The 15,654-nt window shown below is 36.0% G+C and overlaps 1 protein-coding gene across 4 annotated transcripts in view; it reads right to left on the reverse strand.

The window, feature by feature from the left end:
• Positions 1–2,201: 2,201 nt before the first annotated feature.
• The window catches only part of Ubr5 (ubiquitin protein ligase E3 component n-recognin 5), a 103,180-nt gene continuing 89,727 nt past the window's right edge, over positions 2,202–15,654 (reverse strand). For 2 of the 4 annotated variants that reach the window (XM_051202737.1, XM_051202735.1), the window contains exons 49-58: positions 15,227–15,371; positions 14,277–14,407; positions 12,153–12,213; positions 10,234–10,409; positions 9,807–9,891; positions 7,557–7,712; positions 7,286–7,399; positions 5,790–5,934; positions 4,275–4,360; positions 2,202–2,833 (exon numbers count right to left, since the gene is read on the reverse strand). In XM_051202737.1, coding sequence (XP_051058694.1) covers positions 2,621–2,833; positions 4,275–4,360; positions 5,790–5,934; positions 7,286–7,399; positions 7,557–7,712; positions 9,807–9,891; positions 10,234–10,409; positions 12,153–12,213; positions 14,277–14,407; positions 15,227–15,371 — 1,312 coding nt within the window. In that variant the 3' untranslated portion in view covers positions 2,202–2,620. Of the gene's footprint in view, positions 2,834–4,274; positions 4,361–5,789; positions 5,935–7,285; positions 7,400–7,556; positions 7,713–9,806; positions 9,892–10,233; positions 10,410–12,152; positions 12,214–14,276; positions 14,408–15,226; positions 15,372–15,654 lie in introns of those variants that run through there. The other 2 variants (XM_051202736.1, XR_007835701.1) reach the window with 2 other exon arrangements.

A 15,654-nucleotide genomic window follows, 5' to 3' on the forward strand; every position in this document is an offset into this window, starting at 1 on the left:
CTGTATGTTCATACCCATTTCAGTTGATGTAAACATACATGACAAAGTACTTTCAACCACTAACTACCCAGGCAGTCCATTAAGGGCATATCATCCATCCATCCCCGATCAAGTGAAAGAGTCAGGATTGATCAACAGTTGTACTTTTCATAGATTTCAAGTAGGAAAGGCTTGGCTTTAAGAAAACTTAATAGTGGATTTATATACATGAGTGAAATGGAATGCTCTTTGGGCCAAGTTTTAAATTCACCTGGATGCAGCTCTCTTGTGAATGAAAATTGCTGACTTCCACCATTTAAAGTATCAGAAAGTGCCCAGGTCCCTGCATTGACAAGCCACAAGTGAATCTCTGCCATATAAAAGCATGAGAATTATTTCAGTTTTAGCTTTAGTTTTCTGGAAACTTAATGTAGTAAAATATTTCTTTTGAAAAACCCTCTCAAGCCCAGCCCAGTAAGCCATGACAGAGCCATCTCGATATTCATGCTTTAGGGGAAAATGAGACATAGCAAAGCTTAAAAAACCAGTAAAGTTCATTCTTGGTCTTTCTGAATGTCTCCAGTTCTGTTTCACTTAATTGCTAAACAAGACCAAAAGAGAACCTTATTTTATATGACTTTATTTTACATTTAGAACCAGTTTATGCTTTCTTAATTAAACAAAACAAAAACAAAAAAAACAAACAAAATAAACAAAAAAAAAAACCCCACCTCACTCTGCTTTTACTGTTATTAAAAAGCATTTTAACCAAAATCTTGATTTAGGAAGACATTTCACATTATTTTAAATAACGCATTTTTTAAAATATTTTCACTCTTTCAGTAACTAGTAAAAATAAATTTACAATTAGGGTTTCAAGTGTCCTAATCTAATTTGTTCATTTACTATTGATCAAGCCTGTCATGTATACACAGGGCTTATATTGATGTTTTATACCTTTCAAACACACTGATGCTTGTTAGCTCTTAATTCAGAATATTATTTAAACATAAAAACCAGTGTCTCATTTTGGCTAACTTACACACACATCTAATACAGCATGATGTTGTATACGTCTTAAGTAATATAGTGACCTTCATTATATTCAGTGTTAACAGGATTGTGAATGCCATGTGGTTCAGTCTTTAAAGGAAATTATATAATAAAAGTACACTCCCTTTAAACATGACATCTGTCCAAGGCTAGAAGTCCTAAACAGGAATTGAAAAGATAGGTGACAAGAGAATGTCTTTCATTTTTAATTTAAAGTAACTAGTTTAAGTCCTAGAGGGACCTTTTGCTCCTTGTTATCCCACTGAATAAAACTGCTAAGTCCATGAAATGTAAGGGTATTTGATCATAGACCAGAGTCATTTAAATAAAAAAAAGAAAGGAAAAAAAAAAAAAAAAAAAAAAAAACCCTGTCATTTAGTTTTCAGTTAAACTTTCTGTGCCATTTAATGGTCACACTTCACTTCTACTTGTAAAAAGAAAAGGCCTGGCTGGGTGCCATTCAGGGTTCTCTGCTAACTGTAAAATGTGGACTGGTTTTCTTAACTTTCTTATAGTCCATATGTATAGAAATTTAAAAAAAAAAAAAAATATATGAATGTAACCATGTCAGTGCATTGCCCCTAGCTTAAAAAATGTTTAACTATATAAATAAAAACTGTTTCTTCATATTACTTGGCATTTCTTCTGTAATTTATTTTAAAAAGTAAAATATAACAAGATACTTAAAAAAAGGCTAGATACAAAAGTAGTTAAGCTGTTCACGAACATTTAAAATTTTCCAAAATGTATTTTCAGTAATCATGATCTTATAAAACATTTTACAGTTATCAGAAAGTGCCCAGCTGAGTATACATAACTGAATTCCCTTAGCACAAATGCCTGTTAGGACTCATGGGCAGTGGGCAGTCTGACTGCATTGAAACAGGGATACAAAGGAAAGAAGATGACTGTGATAAAGTATTCTGTACTGGCCCCATCATATGAACAGGAAAAGTGCCCTCTCTCGACTGAACAAATCACATGCAAAATATTAGTAGTATCATTTAATATCCTGGAGCGCAATGCAACTGAAGTAAACCGTAATAAAAGTGGTTTTTATAGGTAAAAGTGATTTTTGTCTCTAAAATCTGAATGCTAAGAACTTTTTACAAGTTCCATGTACATAATATACAATTGCAGCCAACCACAAATTAAACACCATAAAAAAGTTAAAATGAAAACACAGAACATACTTAATTTTTTATTTTGAAATTCCCTATTCCCTCTATACAAGAACCTTTGCTGAAACACTTTCCACAAAGGCAGCAGTGAATTTTCAGAACATTTTACATTTTTTCCCCTCAGCAAAAAAGATAAATCACAGTGTAAATTATGTTGTTCTGCTGTCATCTTTGGCTGGGGTTAGACTGAGAAGTTGGCGACTAGCGGACCATCATAGACAAAAGATGCCAGTGCTTCTCAGGCCTTTAAGCTACACACTCAGCAAGGAATGTTTGCATTTAATCTCTTTAAGGTACCACCAGGGGATATGACAGCATTAACTTTCATAAACTTTTATAGACAAATGGGAAAAAAAATCTACAAAATTAGCTAGTAATATTACACAGCAATACACACTGTTTATACTCTACACAAAACCAAAATTCTTGGTCTTAATGGCGAGTAGTAATTTTTGTTTGAGAATCTGTTTAGAGGAATAGAGTGGAACATAAAGTCGAGAAATACAAGTATTTGCAGTAGGAAGATGTTGGTCATCTGGCGGTCTTATTGTGATTGAGGGCATAGGCTGAAAACCTTCTTCACTGGCTGGCAATGATGGGCTTGATGTCCAAAAGTAAACCTAAATAAGAACATATAATTATAATTGGCTTTTATAAATTTAATAGTCAACCTTAATGCTGGCCATATAAACAAATCACGTTGATGTTTAAACCCTAACTTAAAAATAAAGTCTCACAGAAAGGCTGCCCAAATATGAGCTGACCAAAACAACAGACATGCTAAGGTGGATTTTGGGGGCAGAGCCTTTAACCATAAACAAATTACTATAGACAAACATGATGCTGAGAGCAGACGAAATAGTCTTTCCTAAAGAAAGCACACTAACTGGTCATGCAATATAAAAGTCAGTCCTAAAAACATACATCTAATGACATTATACAGCCTGAGCAGGTTTTATTTATGCATTTAGGAACAAGAACTAAAACGTACATTGGGGGGAGGGCATGAATTTGAAAAAAAAGAGCAAGGAAGGATACACATGGGAGTTTTGAGGGAGAAAGGGGGAAACAATGTAATTATAATCTGGAAAAGATATGAAACAAAACAAAATACCCCTTAAAAATAGGATTAAAGGTATTATATTATGGCTTTCAAGTCTCTTTTCTTGGGAAAACATGTTTCTAAAGAAAAGAAAAACTGTATAAACAATATTTTATCTATTAGCAAAAATAATATGGTGTTATGAATGCTAATATCCACAGTACACAAAATTGACACAATAAAGTCATATGGAACTCCAGTACCAATTTATTTTCTGCAAGCGTAAACAATTGATGCCCAGTATCAACTGTTACTCTATTTCTGTTACTAAATATACCAAATTCTTCTTTGCAGTATTTATTTTTATGAACACAAATCACTCTGTGATGATCTACCCCATATATACATGCATCAATTTTCTATGACAGAATTTAATCTGTGGCATTTACTTTGCATAACTAAGCACTGAAGTCAATCTGACTTCCCAGAGCAGCTCAGAAACTTAATTGAGTTATTTTCTAAAACATAATTGTATAAGAAACATCATCTCAGAATGCTACAAAGGGAAAAGAAAACACAAATCCATCAACTCATTTAACAGTAAGAAACGGTTTCATGTAAAAAGTTTCTTCAAGAATGAATGAGATGGGGCTGAAGAGGTGGCTCAGACAAGAGCACTGACTGGATGCTATTCCAAAAGACCTGGGTTTAATTCCTAGCACCAAAACAATGACTCAAAATGAACTGTAACTCTAGTCCCAGGGTAATCTGATGATCTCTTCTGGCCTTGGAAGGCACTACATGTATATGGTGCACAGACATGCAGGTAAAATGCCCATATACATCAAAGAGAGAGAGAGAGAGAAAAAAATTCAAAGTAAATAGTGAGACGATTTCACAGAACTTGTATCAGGAAACTATGTTCTTCAAGAGGGAAATCCACCACCCCATCTCCTAAACCATCAAAGCAAAACAACAAAAACCCTTGTATTTCATCCTACAAATTTTGTGGAACTTACAAGGTCCTGTCGTTCTGTCATACTCATTTTTTCTACTATTGACCAGAACCAACGCTTGAATTGTAGGAGTTTCTCAGCATTCTCTCCTGAGAATATAAAGTCAGTGTATTGTATTAGATGCTGTTTCTTTAATACTGTTAAACTTCTTACATAAATAAAAGCAAACTTTAAAATTTACAACTAACTCCTAATAGGAATTAAGGTTATTTGCACATCTCAAAACCTTTGTAATAATTATGTAATCCTGAGTTGAAATAGGTAAAGAAAAGTGAACTCTCATCATCCAATAAATAGTACACAATGTAAAACCCATCTGGAAACCTGAGTCTTCTCATAATAACTAAGTTTTATAAGCCACATAAGATCTTTAAAAGGCAGACTTGCATTCATTCACTGAGCCTACAAGGTGAGGGAAAGGACACCAGAGACACCTTTCTAAAATATTTTCTCAACGCAAATGCTGCTGACCTGATATCTTTACATATATTGTCTGTTTTCCCTTTTATAGTTTTGGTTTTCAAATGAACCAAGTTCCTCTAAGTACCAACCTTAAAATGTGTCACAAAACCCACTATATAACAACCTATAAATTACCAAGCACAAAGGGAATAAAGAGACCCAAAAAATAAATACATTTTTCCTTTTTTTTTTTTTTTTTTTTTTTTTTAAATTTTTCTGTAATTTGGGCTGGCACATACCTTTAACCCAGCACTAGAAGGCAGAGGCAAGTGGGATCCCTGTGACTTCAGACTAGCCTAGTCTTACAAAGTGAGCTGCAAGACAGCCAGTGCTATATAGTAGACCTTGTTTCAAAAGAACCAAAAACCAGAAAAATAAAAATATAATCTATAATTATAGATTTTCTATAACTATAGAAAACAAAAGGGGGAAAAATCTCATTCATGCATATAGTAATTGTAGTATAGTTACAATTTTCTGAATCAACTTCAAAAGTTTAAAAGTCTACAAATAAAACAACTTCAGGGCAAATAAAACATTGAGATAAAGCTAATTTGCAAAAGATTATCACTACTTTTTTTTCTCTTCTAGGTTCACCATGTAACTTTGTGTCCTTACAATACAGTGATACTGTTATAAATGTACAAAGCAAATATTATGAGAGCACTTATTATTTTTGTTACTGCAGTATGAATATAAAAGTCATCTATCTTCTCCCACAAACAATTTTACTGTGTTCTAAATTATATCCATCTTTGTGTTTGTGTATATACATGCACACATTTTGGTTTTTTTTAAAGGCAGGTTCTCATTATGTATCTCAGACTGGCCTCAAACTTCATATTTTCCTATGTAGGCCTCCCATAAAGAACAAAAGAATAATCTAATTCTAAGCTATCAAAATTTCATTTAATCATACCTTTAAAGGTAATAATAAAAAAATTAAAACACCAACCCGACTATCGTCTTCAGGTCTTGGGAAATAGTCTCTCAGATCTGAGAGGGCACACTGAGCAAACACACCAGCTTCATCTCTGCAGACTTGCAGTTTCCTACCTGACTCATCATTGAAAGAGGTGAAACTGATCAACATCTGCACATTAACTTCACCACAGCCATTCACCAAAAGCCGAAAGTCTTCTGCTGTTAAATCTTCTAAGGAATTTTTTGGAAGCACATCTAGTAGTCCCTTCCTCATTGCCTAGAGAATTTGAAATGTTTTCTTTTATTATAATCAGTACTTTATTTTCCATGACATCTATTTATACAGGCTACAGTTCAGAAGTTACTTAGTGGTTTTTATATCCAGTAGAAAGCTGACATTACTTGTTAAATTATATAAACAACACACCAGCAGCACATCAGATGAGCATCACTGTACCTGGCAAAAGTGCATCTTAGAAAAAGCACAGTAACAACAAACTTCCCAGACTCAAAATCTAGACACTTATTCAAAAATGAACCAGTGTGTGAATGAGGAAGGGAGTGAGCGTGTTTTAAAAAATGTACCCAGAGCTGTTTCAGGTACCTTCCATTCATTAATTGTTCAATTTTGTAGAGAATGAAATCAGTGCACTAAAGTATTAAGTAACCTGGAGGTAGTAGAGTATTACACTTAGTATAATTCCTAGTACAAGAATCACCACCAGTTTTGAAATTTTTTTTTTTCTTTTTAAAGATTTATTTATTTCTATGTAGACAGTGTTCTGTCTGCATGCTTGCCTGCAAGCCAGAAGAGGGCACTAGATCTCACTATAGATGGTTTGTGAGCCATCATGTGGTTGCTTGGAATTGAATTAAGGACCTCTGGAAAAAGAGCCAGTGCTCTTAACCTCTGAGCCACCATCTCTCCAGCCCCACTTTTGAATTTATAGAAGCTTTATCCTGGAAAGGGAAAGCTTTTATATTACAGGTCCAGAATGCAGAGCTGGTTGCTGTCCTGAGAATTTCATTTCTGGAATGTCCCCTCCACAACTGCTAGGGCAATGAGTAAGCACCAGTCTAAACTATTTATATTAACAGTTGACAGTGGAAACCTGCTTTCCTCTAAAATGTCAGTCAGTAATCATGGCTGGGTGAGCAAACAGGAAACACTTCAAGACTAGCCACCAATAAAAACCTGGGCCGTGACAATTTGGGCTCCCCTAAACAAATGTTGGTGATGCTTGTACTTGGAACCCTTGAGGCTCTGCCTAACACAGCCTCCTCCTCTGCTTATGTTGCTAGGGGTGTCTTTGCATTTAGTAAGTAAGACTGGCTGAATCCAGTGACTCCTAAGTTAGGTTATGAGATGCCTAAAGAACTACATTTCAGCCCTACAAGCTCCTTTTGAATTTTTGCTCACCAGAGCTATTTTCTGATCATTATATAGTTTCCAATAGTTATCCAAAAGAAAATGAGTACTTAGTCTGAACTCTCAACTTTAATTGTAAATTCATCTTACATTTGAAAACCTGGACCTTATGTAGACAGATTACTGGGCTATTTCACCACAATGCTAAAATAAAAATAGCTTCATTATATGACATAATATTCTTCTGGAGAATACTTACATGCAATGGCTGTTCTGCAACTACCAACATTCTATGCTCTGCGTACTTCCTCACATACTCATACACATTCTGAGGAGTGACTGGGATATTTACACCGTTTGGAATGAGTTCAACCTATGAAAAATTCAGCAGTGACATTTAAAAGCAGTTCTGAAAAACAGTAACAGTTCATGAGAATTTTATCTGACAAATATCTGAGAAGTGCAAACCTTGTTGGCCTAAATAAGTACAAAAATCCCCATCAAGTCTGAAAACTGTGGATTTGCTTTACCTGTCCTCCACCCTCTTCTTTACACAGGTCAATTGCAAATGCCAAATCCATTGCTGAGAAAACAGCCTCAGCATCTGAACTCTGAGATGCCAGGATCAGTTGTCGCAAACTCTCATACATTACAGGGTCAAAAAAAGCAAAGTCATGCCAGTTGACCTAAGGAATAAACCACACAAGACAATCTGAAAAGCAGCCTCTTTTCTTGAGCCAACAGTAAATTACAGTCTGTGATAACTTTTATGTTTGGGGGGAGGGGAAGTGATAGGGATTGAATCCAGGACTGTGTGCACACTAAGTAAGTGCTCTACCACTGAGCTATCCCAGCCCTAATTTTATTCAATTTAAAGGTATAGTGATAACAGATTTCCCACAAAACACATAAAACCGCTTTAAAGAGGGGGAAAAATTACAAATCTTTGGCTTTGACAATTCATTTAATTTTTCATAACAGGAATTTAAAAAGTTAATTGCTATGAGGTAGAGTCAACAGCAGGCTTTAAAAATAAATATCAAAAATAATTTGGAAAGCCAGCATTATTTATTAAACATTGATTATATGAATAAGCTGGCTCTTGACTATTTCATATGCTCTCGATGGCCTTCATACAATGCAGGTTACTAAATACAATCTAAACTGCTCTAAGAAATTTGGGAACTTACAAAGATCTCATCCCTGAGTTAAACTGGTCTACCAGATCTCATGAGCTAAAGAGTTAACATACTAACAACACTTATTTTTAAGAGCTTTGGTCTTCACTCAAGTTTTATGCACAAGAGCATTTTAGCTGGACATGTCAAGGGTCAAATTGTGGTCCCAGCTAAAAAGGAAAATATATACCTCCATTATAATAGGCTCATTTAAAGAGAAAGCAATATCCAGTGATTTAGCTAAAGAAAATTAATTTGGTACTAAAATGTGATCAAACACCCATGAAAGGAAGTCATAGGACCTAGTGGAGAGGCCTCTGTAGTTATTTTGTTGAATGTACATGGTGTACCTACCAAACTGTCTTCTCAATAATTTTTTATACATACACATTTAGTGCTGCTGTCAACTTCTGTTAGAGAAGTTTCTTTCTGCAGTGGTTCAGTTTTACTGCAGACTCACCTGGTCAAAGTACTAAGAAAGAGTGTTGACTGTTCAGCCATAAATGGGAGATCTGTATACTACTCAAGGCTCAGAGTTTATTGTATAAGAAGTAGGGTGGGGGGACGCACGTGCGTGAGTGTGTGTGTGTGTTTGACATTGTGGGGTGTGCGTGTCTAAGCCAGAGAAAGCAGCAGTACGGAAACTGACTAAAGCTCAGCAAGCTCTTAAGCTATCAAACTCAGGATAGCTGTGATTACCTGCTTAGACTGGGCCATCAATACCAAGTCAGGGACCAGAGGGGACCACAGTGCCCACATATCCCTAGCAATTTATACAGTTAATGGCTGGTGATGGAGGAGAGACCAGTTTCTTTGGTGACTTAACCATTGGCCACATGCCCATGCTCCTGTTAACAACCTTAATGATACCCACTAGGTCACAAACAAAAACCACTCGATCACACACAGACATGAAAGCAGAAGGTGACTAAAGAGAACAAAAGGGGGACAAAACAACATGAGCAGAATGGGGATATGACCAAAATAAATTGTGGACATAGGTGGAAATGTCCTATTAAAAAATCAATAGAGGAACTAATTAGAGTATTGTACAGCCACATCTGAAAAAGACTCTGCTCTCTTTGCAGTAGCTTTAGAAATTGTTGTTGTGATACAGCTGAGTAATTAGCAGCACATGTTAATCTTGCCAGGCTGTTAGACTATCAACACATGAAGAAAATAAATAATCTCATTTTATAAGCCAGAGGAATTCTAAGCATGGCTGCTTTATTTATTTACTCTCTTTGGCCTCTCTGTGGCACTGAACATGTATTTTCCAAAACTATCTCTATACTCTACTGCCACCCACTTGTAATCAATTACAGTGGCTTTGGCTTCCCGAGCACTGTGTGCCAAGCATACATAGTATTTTTATAAAGTTGTCAAGTTTTCTCTTCAGTAGGATCCAGGACTGTCAGGAACCAACCATAACAGTTAACCAACTCTACTGTACCGTCTCCCCACATTCAAAGACTTTAGCAATGTCATTAAATACTCGACAATTATGATTATAATGCTTTAACACAAACTACAGGATACCATCATTTACTTTGCAAAAGAAATGTTTACAATTGTAAAATCAGTTATATGCATCAAACTTACTTTTCTACCAAGCAACACTTTAATTACATGCCTATTCAATGTGATAGGACATAGTTCATTTTGCAACAGACATAGTCCAAGAATCCTAAAAATAAGAACAGAAATATAATTTAAATTTGAAACTAATTGTAGACTTAGTCCCACACATACATTAAATAAATATATATATATAATATTTTGAGACCTTCTCTAAGCCTCATTTCTACCTAGCATAAAATTGAATACATATCCAATTTTAAAGTTAATGTTATTTTTAGCCAAGGTGTGTAGTGACACACCTCTTAATTCCGTAGCCCTGGGAGCCCAGCCTGGGCTACACAGAACACTTGGGGCTAGAGGAGTAGCTCAGTGGTAGAGAGCATGCTTAGGATATGACAAAGCCCTGGGTCCAATCCCCAGATTCAAAAATTAAGGGTAGTTAGTTTACCTGCCAATGTTCCTGAAACAATTCAACCTTGCTTCTGTGTTTCTGCCAGGTCTTGGAGTATAAAACCCTCTCTTTCCAGGTTGGTAAAACAAGGGAGCATTGTCATCACCATCATCTGTGTCATCTAAATCCATATCCACTACACTTCGACTAGAGCCATGGCGCTTTCGGTTCTCCTAATAACAAAGTTATGAGAGATGAGGCTCCTGAGCTCATTTTAAAAAAATGAAATATAAGAACTGGTTCTCTGAAATCATTCAAAGTAAAAGAAAATCAGAACATTCATATTTAAATGTGTATAACATTAAAGTTAATTTAACTCCAAGCTATACTACACAAACCTTATGTATGCTAAGTCTTAATTTCTGCTATTAAAATAAAAACATTTGGGCCTCAGATGACTGGGGGTATGTGCCTGGCCATGCACAAAGTCCTGGGTTCACCTGCTGCACAGGCCTGTGATCCCAGCACTGGGAGACGGAGATAGGAGCACAAAGCCCTGGGTTCATCTTCTACTGCACAAACCAGGCACAACAACACAGGCCTGCGATCCCAGCAATAACATCACCCAAATAAGTTCCAGGTCAGTCTGGGCTAGAGTTTAAAAAAAAAAAAATCTTCAAAACAAACAAACAAACAAAAAAAAAAAAAAAACCATGCTCTTTCAACCTTACTGCCTAGAAAGCTTTTTTTTTTTTTTTTTTTTTTTGTAGAATTCTGGATTGACAGTTCTTTCAGAATTTAAATGATGGCCTCTGTAGTTTCAGATAAGAAACCAACTGTTTTTCAAACCAGTTTTCTTCTTTGACTATTTCATTGTGTCTGGACAGTTTTAGTGCAGTCTACTTGAAATACACATCTTTTTAAAAAGTTATTTCTCCACCATTATTTCAAGTATCTTCCAAAGGTATCAGTGTCATCGGCTCTTTTAATATTGCTATATTCATTTTGTTATTGGCCTAATAATCCAATGACTTTTTTTCTTTGGGGGACTGTGTTTGTATTCCAAACTTGTTTGGATCTCTTTTTTTAAACTTTATTTTCCTACTGAGAACTTCATCACCAACTACAGACAAATTCTTTTCTGAGGAGAACTGGTCAGTCCTGTCTGGTTCTCTGTTGAGTAGTTTTTGGGCTTAGAAAGATTTGTAGCTGGTACATTTTGAGTTGTAGGTTGTGACTCTAAGCTGTATTAAAAATTGCATTAGAGGGAGGAGGGTTTTTAGCACAACAGAAGTTACAATGCCAATTCTATCTCAAAAATGGTTAGCTGTGCTATTTCAGAGTGTCCTGTATATATACCACCTGTATGTGGTACCTGGGTAGCGCTTCCCATGCAGAATAATTCTCAAAAGCTTTTGCTACTTTCAGGTAAGACAGAAAAAAGGTTCAGTTTTACCCTCCAGCTGAAAAGAGAATGTACTGGTCATTTATCAAGTTGCTATTTATTTGTTCAGAATTCATAGGTTTTGCATTTGCACTGAGTTTTTTTTTTTTTTAATTGTGACCAGTGAAAGAGATTATAGTGAGTTTGTGCTTCTCAGCTAGCATTAGAAGATTAATTACACAATATAAGAAACAAACCACACCATGCCCACAAAGTGATAGATCGTTTTCTTTGCATCACTGGCACCAGCAGCTTCCTAGAGGAGTGGCTCCTAAGAGTCTATACTGCCACTTTCCTCTTCTATTCAGTTCCCTGGATCTTCAAACCTACGCTTAATTTGGTCTATATTCAAACATAAACAGCCAAGTGGCTGGTATTATGTTAATATGTAACTCAATCAATTTTTAAATTTTATTCTGTATATTATAACCACATATTTCTTTCTGTGCTGTAAATCATAATTTCCTCTCCCCCTATCCCCCCGATTGATTGTTCTAATTGTTCATTGACACGTGTACTGAAAATCCCTTACCTGTACCTTTTCTGAGGAGTCTAATAATCCAAGGTCCAAGATGCTATCAGCTCCATTTTCCCTAAAAAATAAAGGAACCCTTTTACATTCCAAGGAGGTGTGAAATTTAGTATATTACACATTTTAAAAAACAACTTAGCCCAAAACCATGGAATATGCTTATAAATAAATCCTAGTGCGTGGGAGCATGCACTACACAGCAAACTTGAGGACAGTATTTATGCTATACTGCTAAGATATGTTTCAAAACCAAAACCCAAAAACACCACTAGCTGCTACACATACAATTCAAGATAAGGCTAAGACAAATCTTTATTACTATGCTAAAACTTTTCTACAAGCAATGCACAAAAAGCAGGAAAATGCCCAGAACACAATTATACCAGCAATCAAATTCTCTTATGTACCACTACTGTTCACTCCATAAAACCAGAGTCAGTTTAGCTCAACAAAAAGTACTAAATTTGCAATGCTTACTTACATTTACAAAATCTTTTTTTTTTTTTTTTTTTTTATAAAAAATGCAACTTTCAACTTTCTATACAATAGACTAAGCTCTTCTCAGTCTGCTCACAGCTCCAGAGACAAGGCAAAGAATAAAGAAATACAGAAAAGTCCAGAAAAAAAGCTGGAGAGATGGCTCAGTGGTTAAGAGCACTGGCTGCTCTTTCAGGTCCCAAGTTCAATTCCCAGCAACCACATGGTGGCTCACAACCACCTATAATGAAATTTGGTGCTCTCTTCTGGTCTGAAGGCAGACATGCAGGTAGAACACCCTATACATAACAAATAAATAAAAATTTAAAAAAAAAAAAATCCAGAGGAAAATAATAGCAAAGGAAATTATCAGTAGATGAATAGCTTTTGGCTTGGGCCACTAAAAGGCCGAGAAGTGGTTGTTGAGCTCCGGTTGCTCAGCCCAGCTATCTATACTACTTCTAGAATTGTAGCTAATCACAGCTAAGGTCTTGGATGGTGACACAGTGGTGGTACCACAGTGGTGATTTGAGTAAGAATGATCCCTACAGGCTCAGATACTTGAATGCTTAGTCTTCAAGGGTGGCACTGTTTGAGAAGTATTAGTAGTGGCCTTGTCGGATGAAGTGTGTCACTGGGGTTGGGCTTTGAGCTTTCTGAAGCCCAAGCCAGGTGCAGTGGCTCTCTCTCTTCCTGTCGCCTGTGGATCAGGACGTACAACTCTCAGTTACTTTTCCAGCACCATACCTGTGCACACTGCATGCTCCCTGCCAGGCTGATAATGGAATAAAGCTCTGAAACTATAAGCAATTCCCCAATTAAATGTGTTCCTTTATAAGAGTAACCATGGTCATGGTGCGTCTTCACAACAATAAAGCATTGAGTAATATACCTAACTTGTATAAGGTTCATATAGCACCTTGTAAATTTTCATTTAAAATAATCCATGCTTCAAACTGGCTGAAAGAGTAAGTCCATCTAAATATGACATATCTTCCTAATATTTGTCACCATGAATAGAGGGACAATTTGGTATTTTTAGTGAATCTGGAGCCCTAAAAGAAATACCATACTTAACAGGAATTTAGGAGATTTATCACAAATTTTTTTAGTATAATGTGGTCTCTTGCCACATAATGTGGGTGCTCCCAATGGGGGGATGTGAGCTGTATCTAGGGAAATTTCAGATATACTTCTTCTAAACAAAATAATTTCTAAGCCAGACATGGTAGCTCTAAGCCCCAGCATTCACATGCCCAAAGCAGGAGGTTAGAGTTCAAGGCTAGCTTACAATTTTATATGTCAAATAACCTAAGAAAGCACAAAAAATTCAGATATTGCATTTAGGAATTATAAACGATTTTAGTTTTATTATATGTATGGGTGTTTTGCCTGCATGTGTATCTGTGCACTGAGCTAGAAAAGGGTATCATATCCTCTGGAATTGGAGTGGCCATGTTGTTAGCAGCTATGTGGGTCTTAGGACCAAAACCTGGATCCTCTGGAAGAGCAACAGGTGCCCTTAAGCACTCTCCGACTTTGTCATGATTTTTAGGATACATATGGTTTAAAAAAAAAAAAAAAACCACTCTGGAAATGAAGCAGCTAGTGTTTAAACTGAAATGCCACTCCAACTGCACACATTACCTTCCATGTGCAATGATGAGTTCCATAGCTTCGTCCACTCTGGCCCTCAGAGAGTCTTCACTCGCTAGGAGGAGCAGCAGCTGAGCTGGGGATAACTCCAACAACATGCCAGTGATTTTACTTGCAAATGCCTATAAAAGATGATCAATTCTCTGCTTACTAAAGGTTACAATCAAGAGAAGCCTTAAAAAAATAAGCTCAAATAAAAATTTGAGAATTAGCAAGGCTTTTTATAAAACTATAAGGTTAATCAGACAACTCAGACAGAGAATGTAATTCATGAACTAGCATAGTTTGTTGGGGTTGACAGTCTCTATTTGAATTCTAAGTAAATATACATGCAATTTCTGTAATTTTTGTCTTCTTCAGAGAGCCAAAAACACTTTCATTTATGTGGGGGGAGGAAGGAGGAAAGAAAGGTGCCTTTTATTATTTAAGGCTGACTTACTGAAAAGAGACAGAATTGAGTTTCTGCTTTATTGGTCTTCTAGCTACAGTTTATGTACAAAATACATAAAGACCAAAAAGAAAAAAACAACCCACATTTCACATTGAGGGAAATTTAGTAATATTCAAATTGAAACCCTGAGCTATTTTATCATCAGTAAAGAACTGCCATTTGTTTTAGCTACAGCTTACTAACAGATCGCATCGACTCCAAAAAGTAAAATTATTTACGTAAGTAAAATAAATAAATATAAATCACAGTTAATTCTCTAACTCTAAAAGAAATTCAAATTGGGCAGAATTAAATTGTCTTGAACTAAGTTTTGTGGGGGAAAAGATTCAAGTTGTACAGTTACTTCCAAGCAACACTTTCATTTCTTCTAAAGTTTTTATCACTGTATAGCCAAACATAGCCCTCAACCATGTAACTGCTTCATAACTAACTTTAATTCAAAGGGGAATGCTCACATCCTATTAATGGTAAGGCAGTGCCCAGGACTCACAGGTTGCATTGCTTGGACTCGGGGATAAAGCCTCTCTCCAAGTGCCTGCCGATGAGCTGGGAGAGGATCCGGGTCATCACTAGGGTTCCCCTCAGAAGCAGGTCTGAAAGGCCTGGTGTCGATGGAAAGCTGTCTCCTGAAGTCTCTGTGAAAGAAAGAACACTTTTGACTCTATTTCCTTCGATGACCAAATCAAAATATCAGCACACCTTGGTCAATAGAAAACCAGAGGACATATAAACAGGTGCATCATGATACTAGAATGGTAGGAAGTCTAAATACAACATGTTTGAGAATAAAAATTATCTAGGTTTGTCATTAAAAATCTACATGTGACATATAATTTGATTTTAATGGAACAGGACCAGAATGACTACCCATAATTCCTGGAAATTTTAAACAAAATTAAATGTAACCCATTTCAACAA

Source organism: Phodopus roborovskii, unplaced genomic scaffold (assembly GCF_943737965.1).
Source record: "Phodopus roborovskii unplaced genomic scaffold, PHOROB, whole genome shotgun sequence".
Classification (NCBI taxonomy): Eukaryota; Metazoa; Chordata; class Mammalia; order Rodentia; family Cricetidae; genus Phodopus; species Phodopus roborovskii.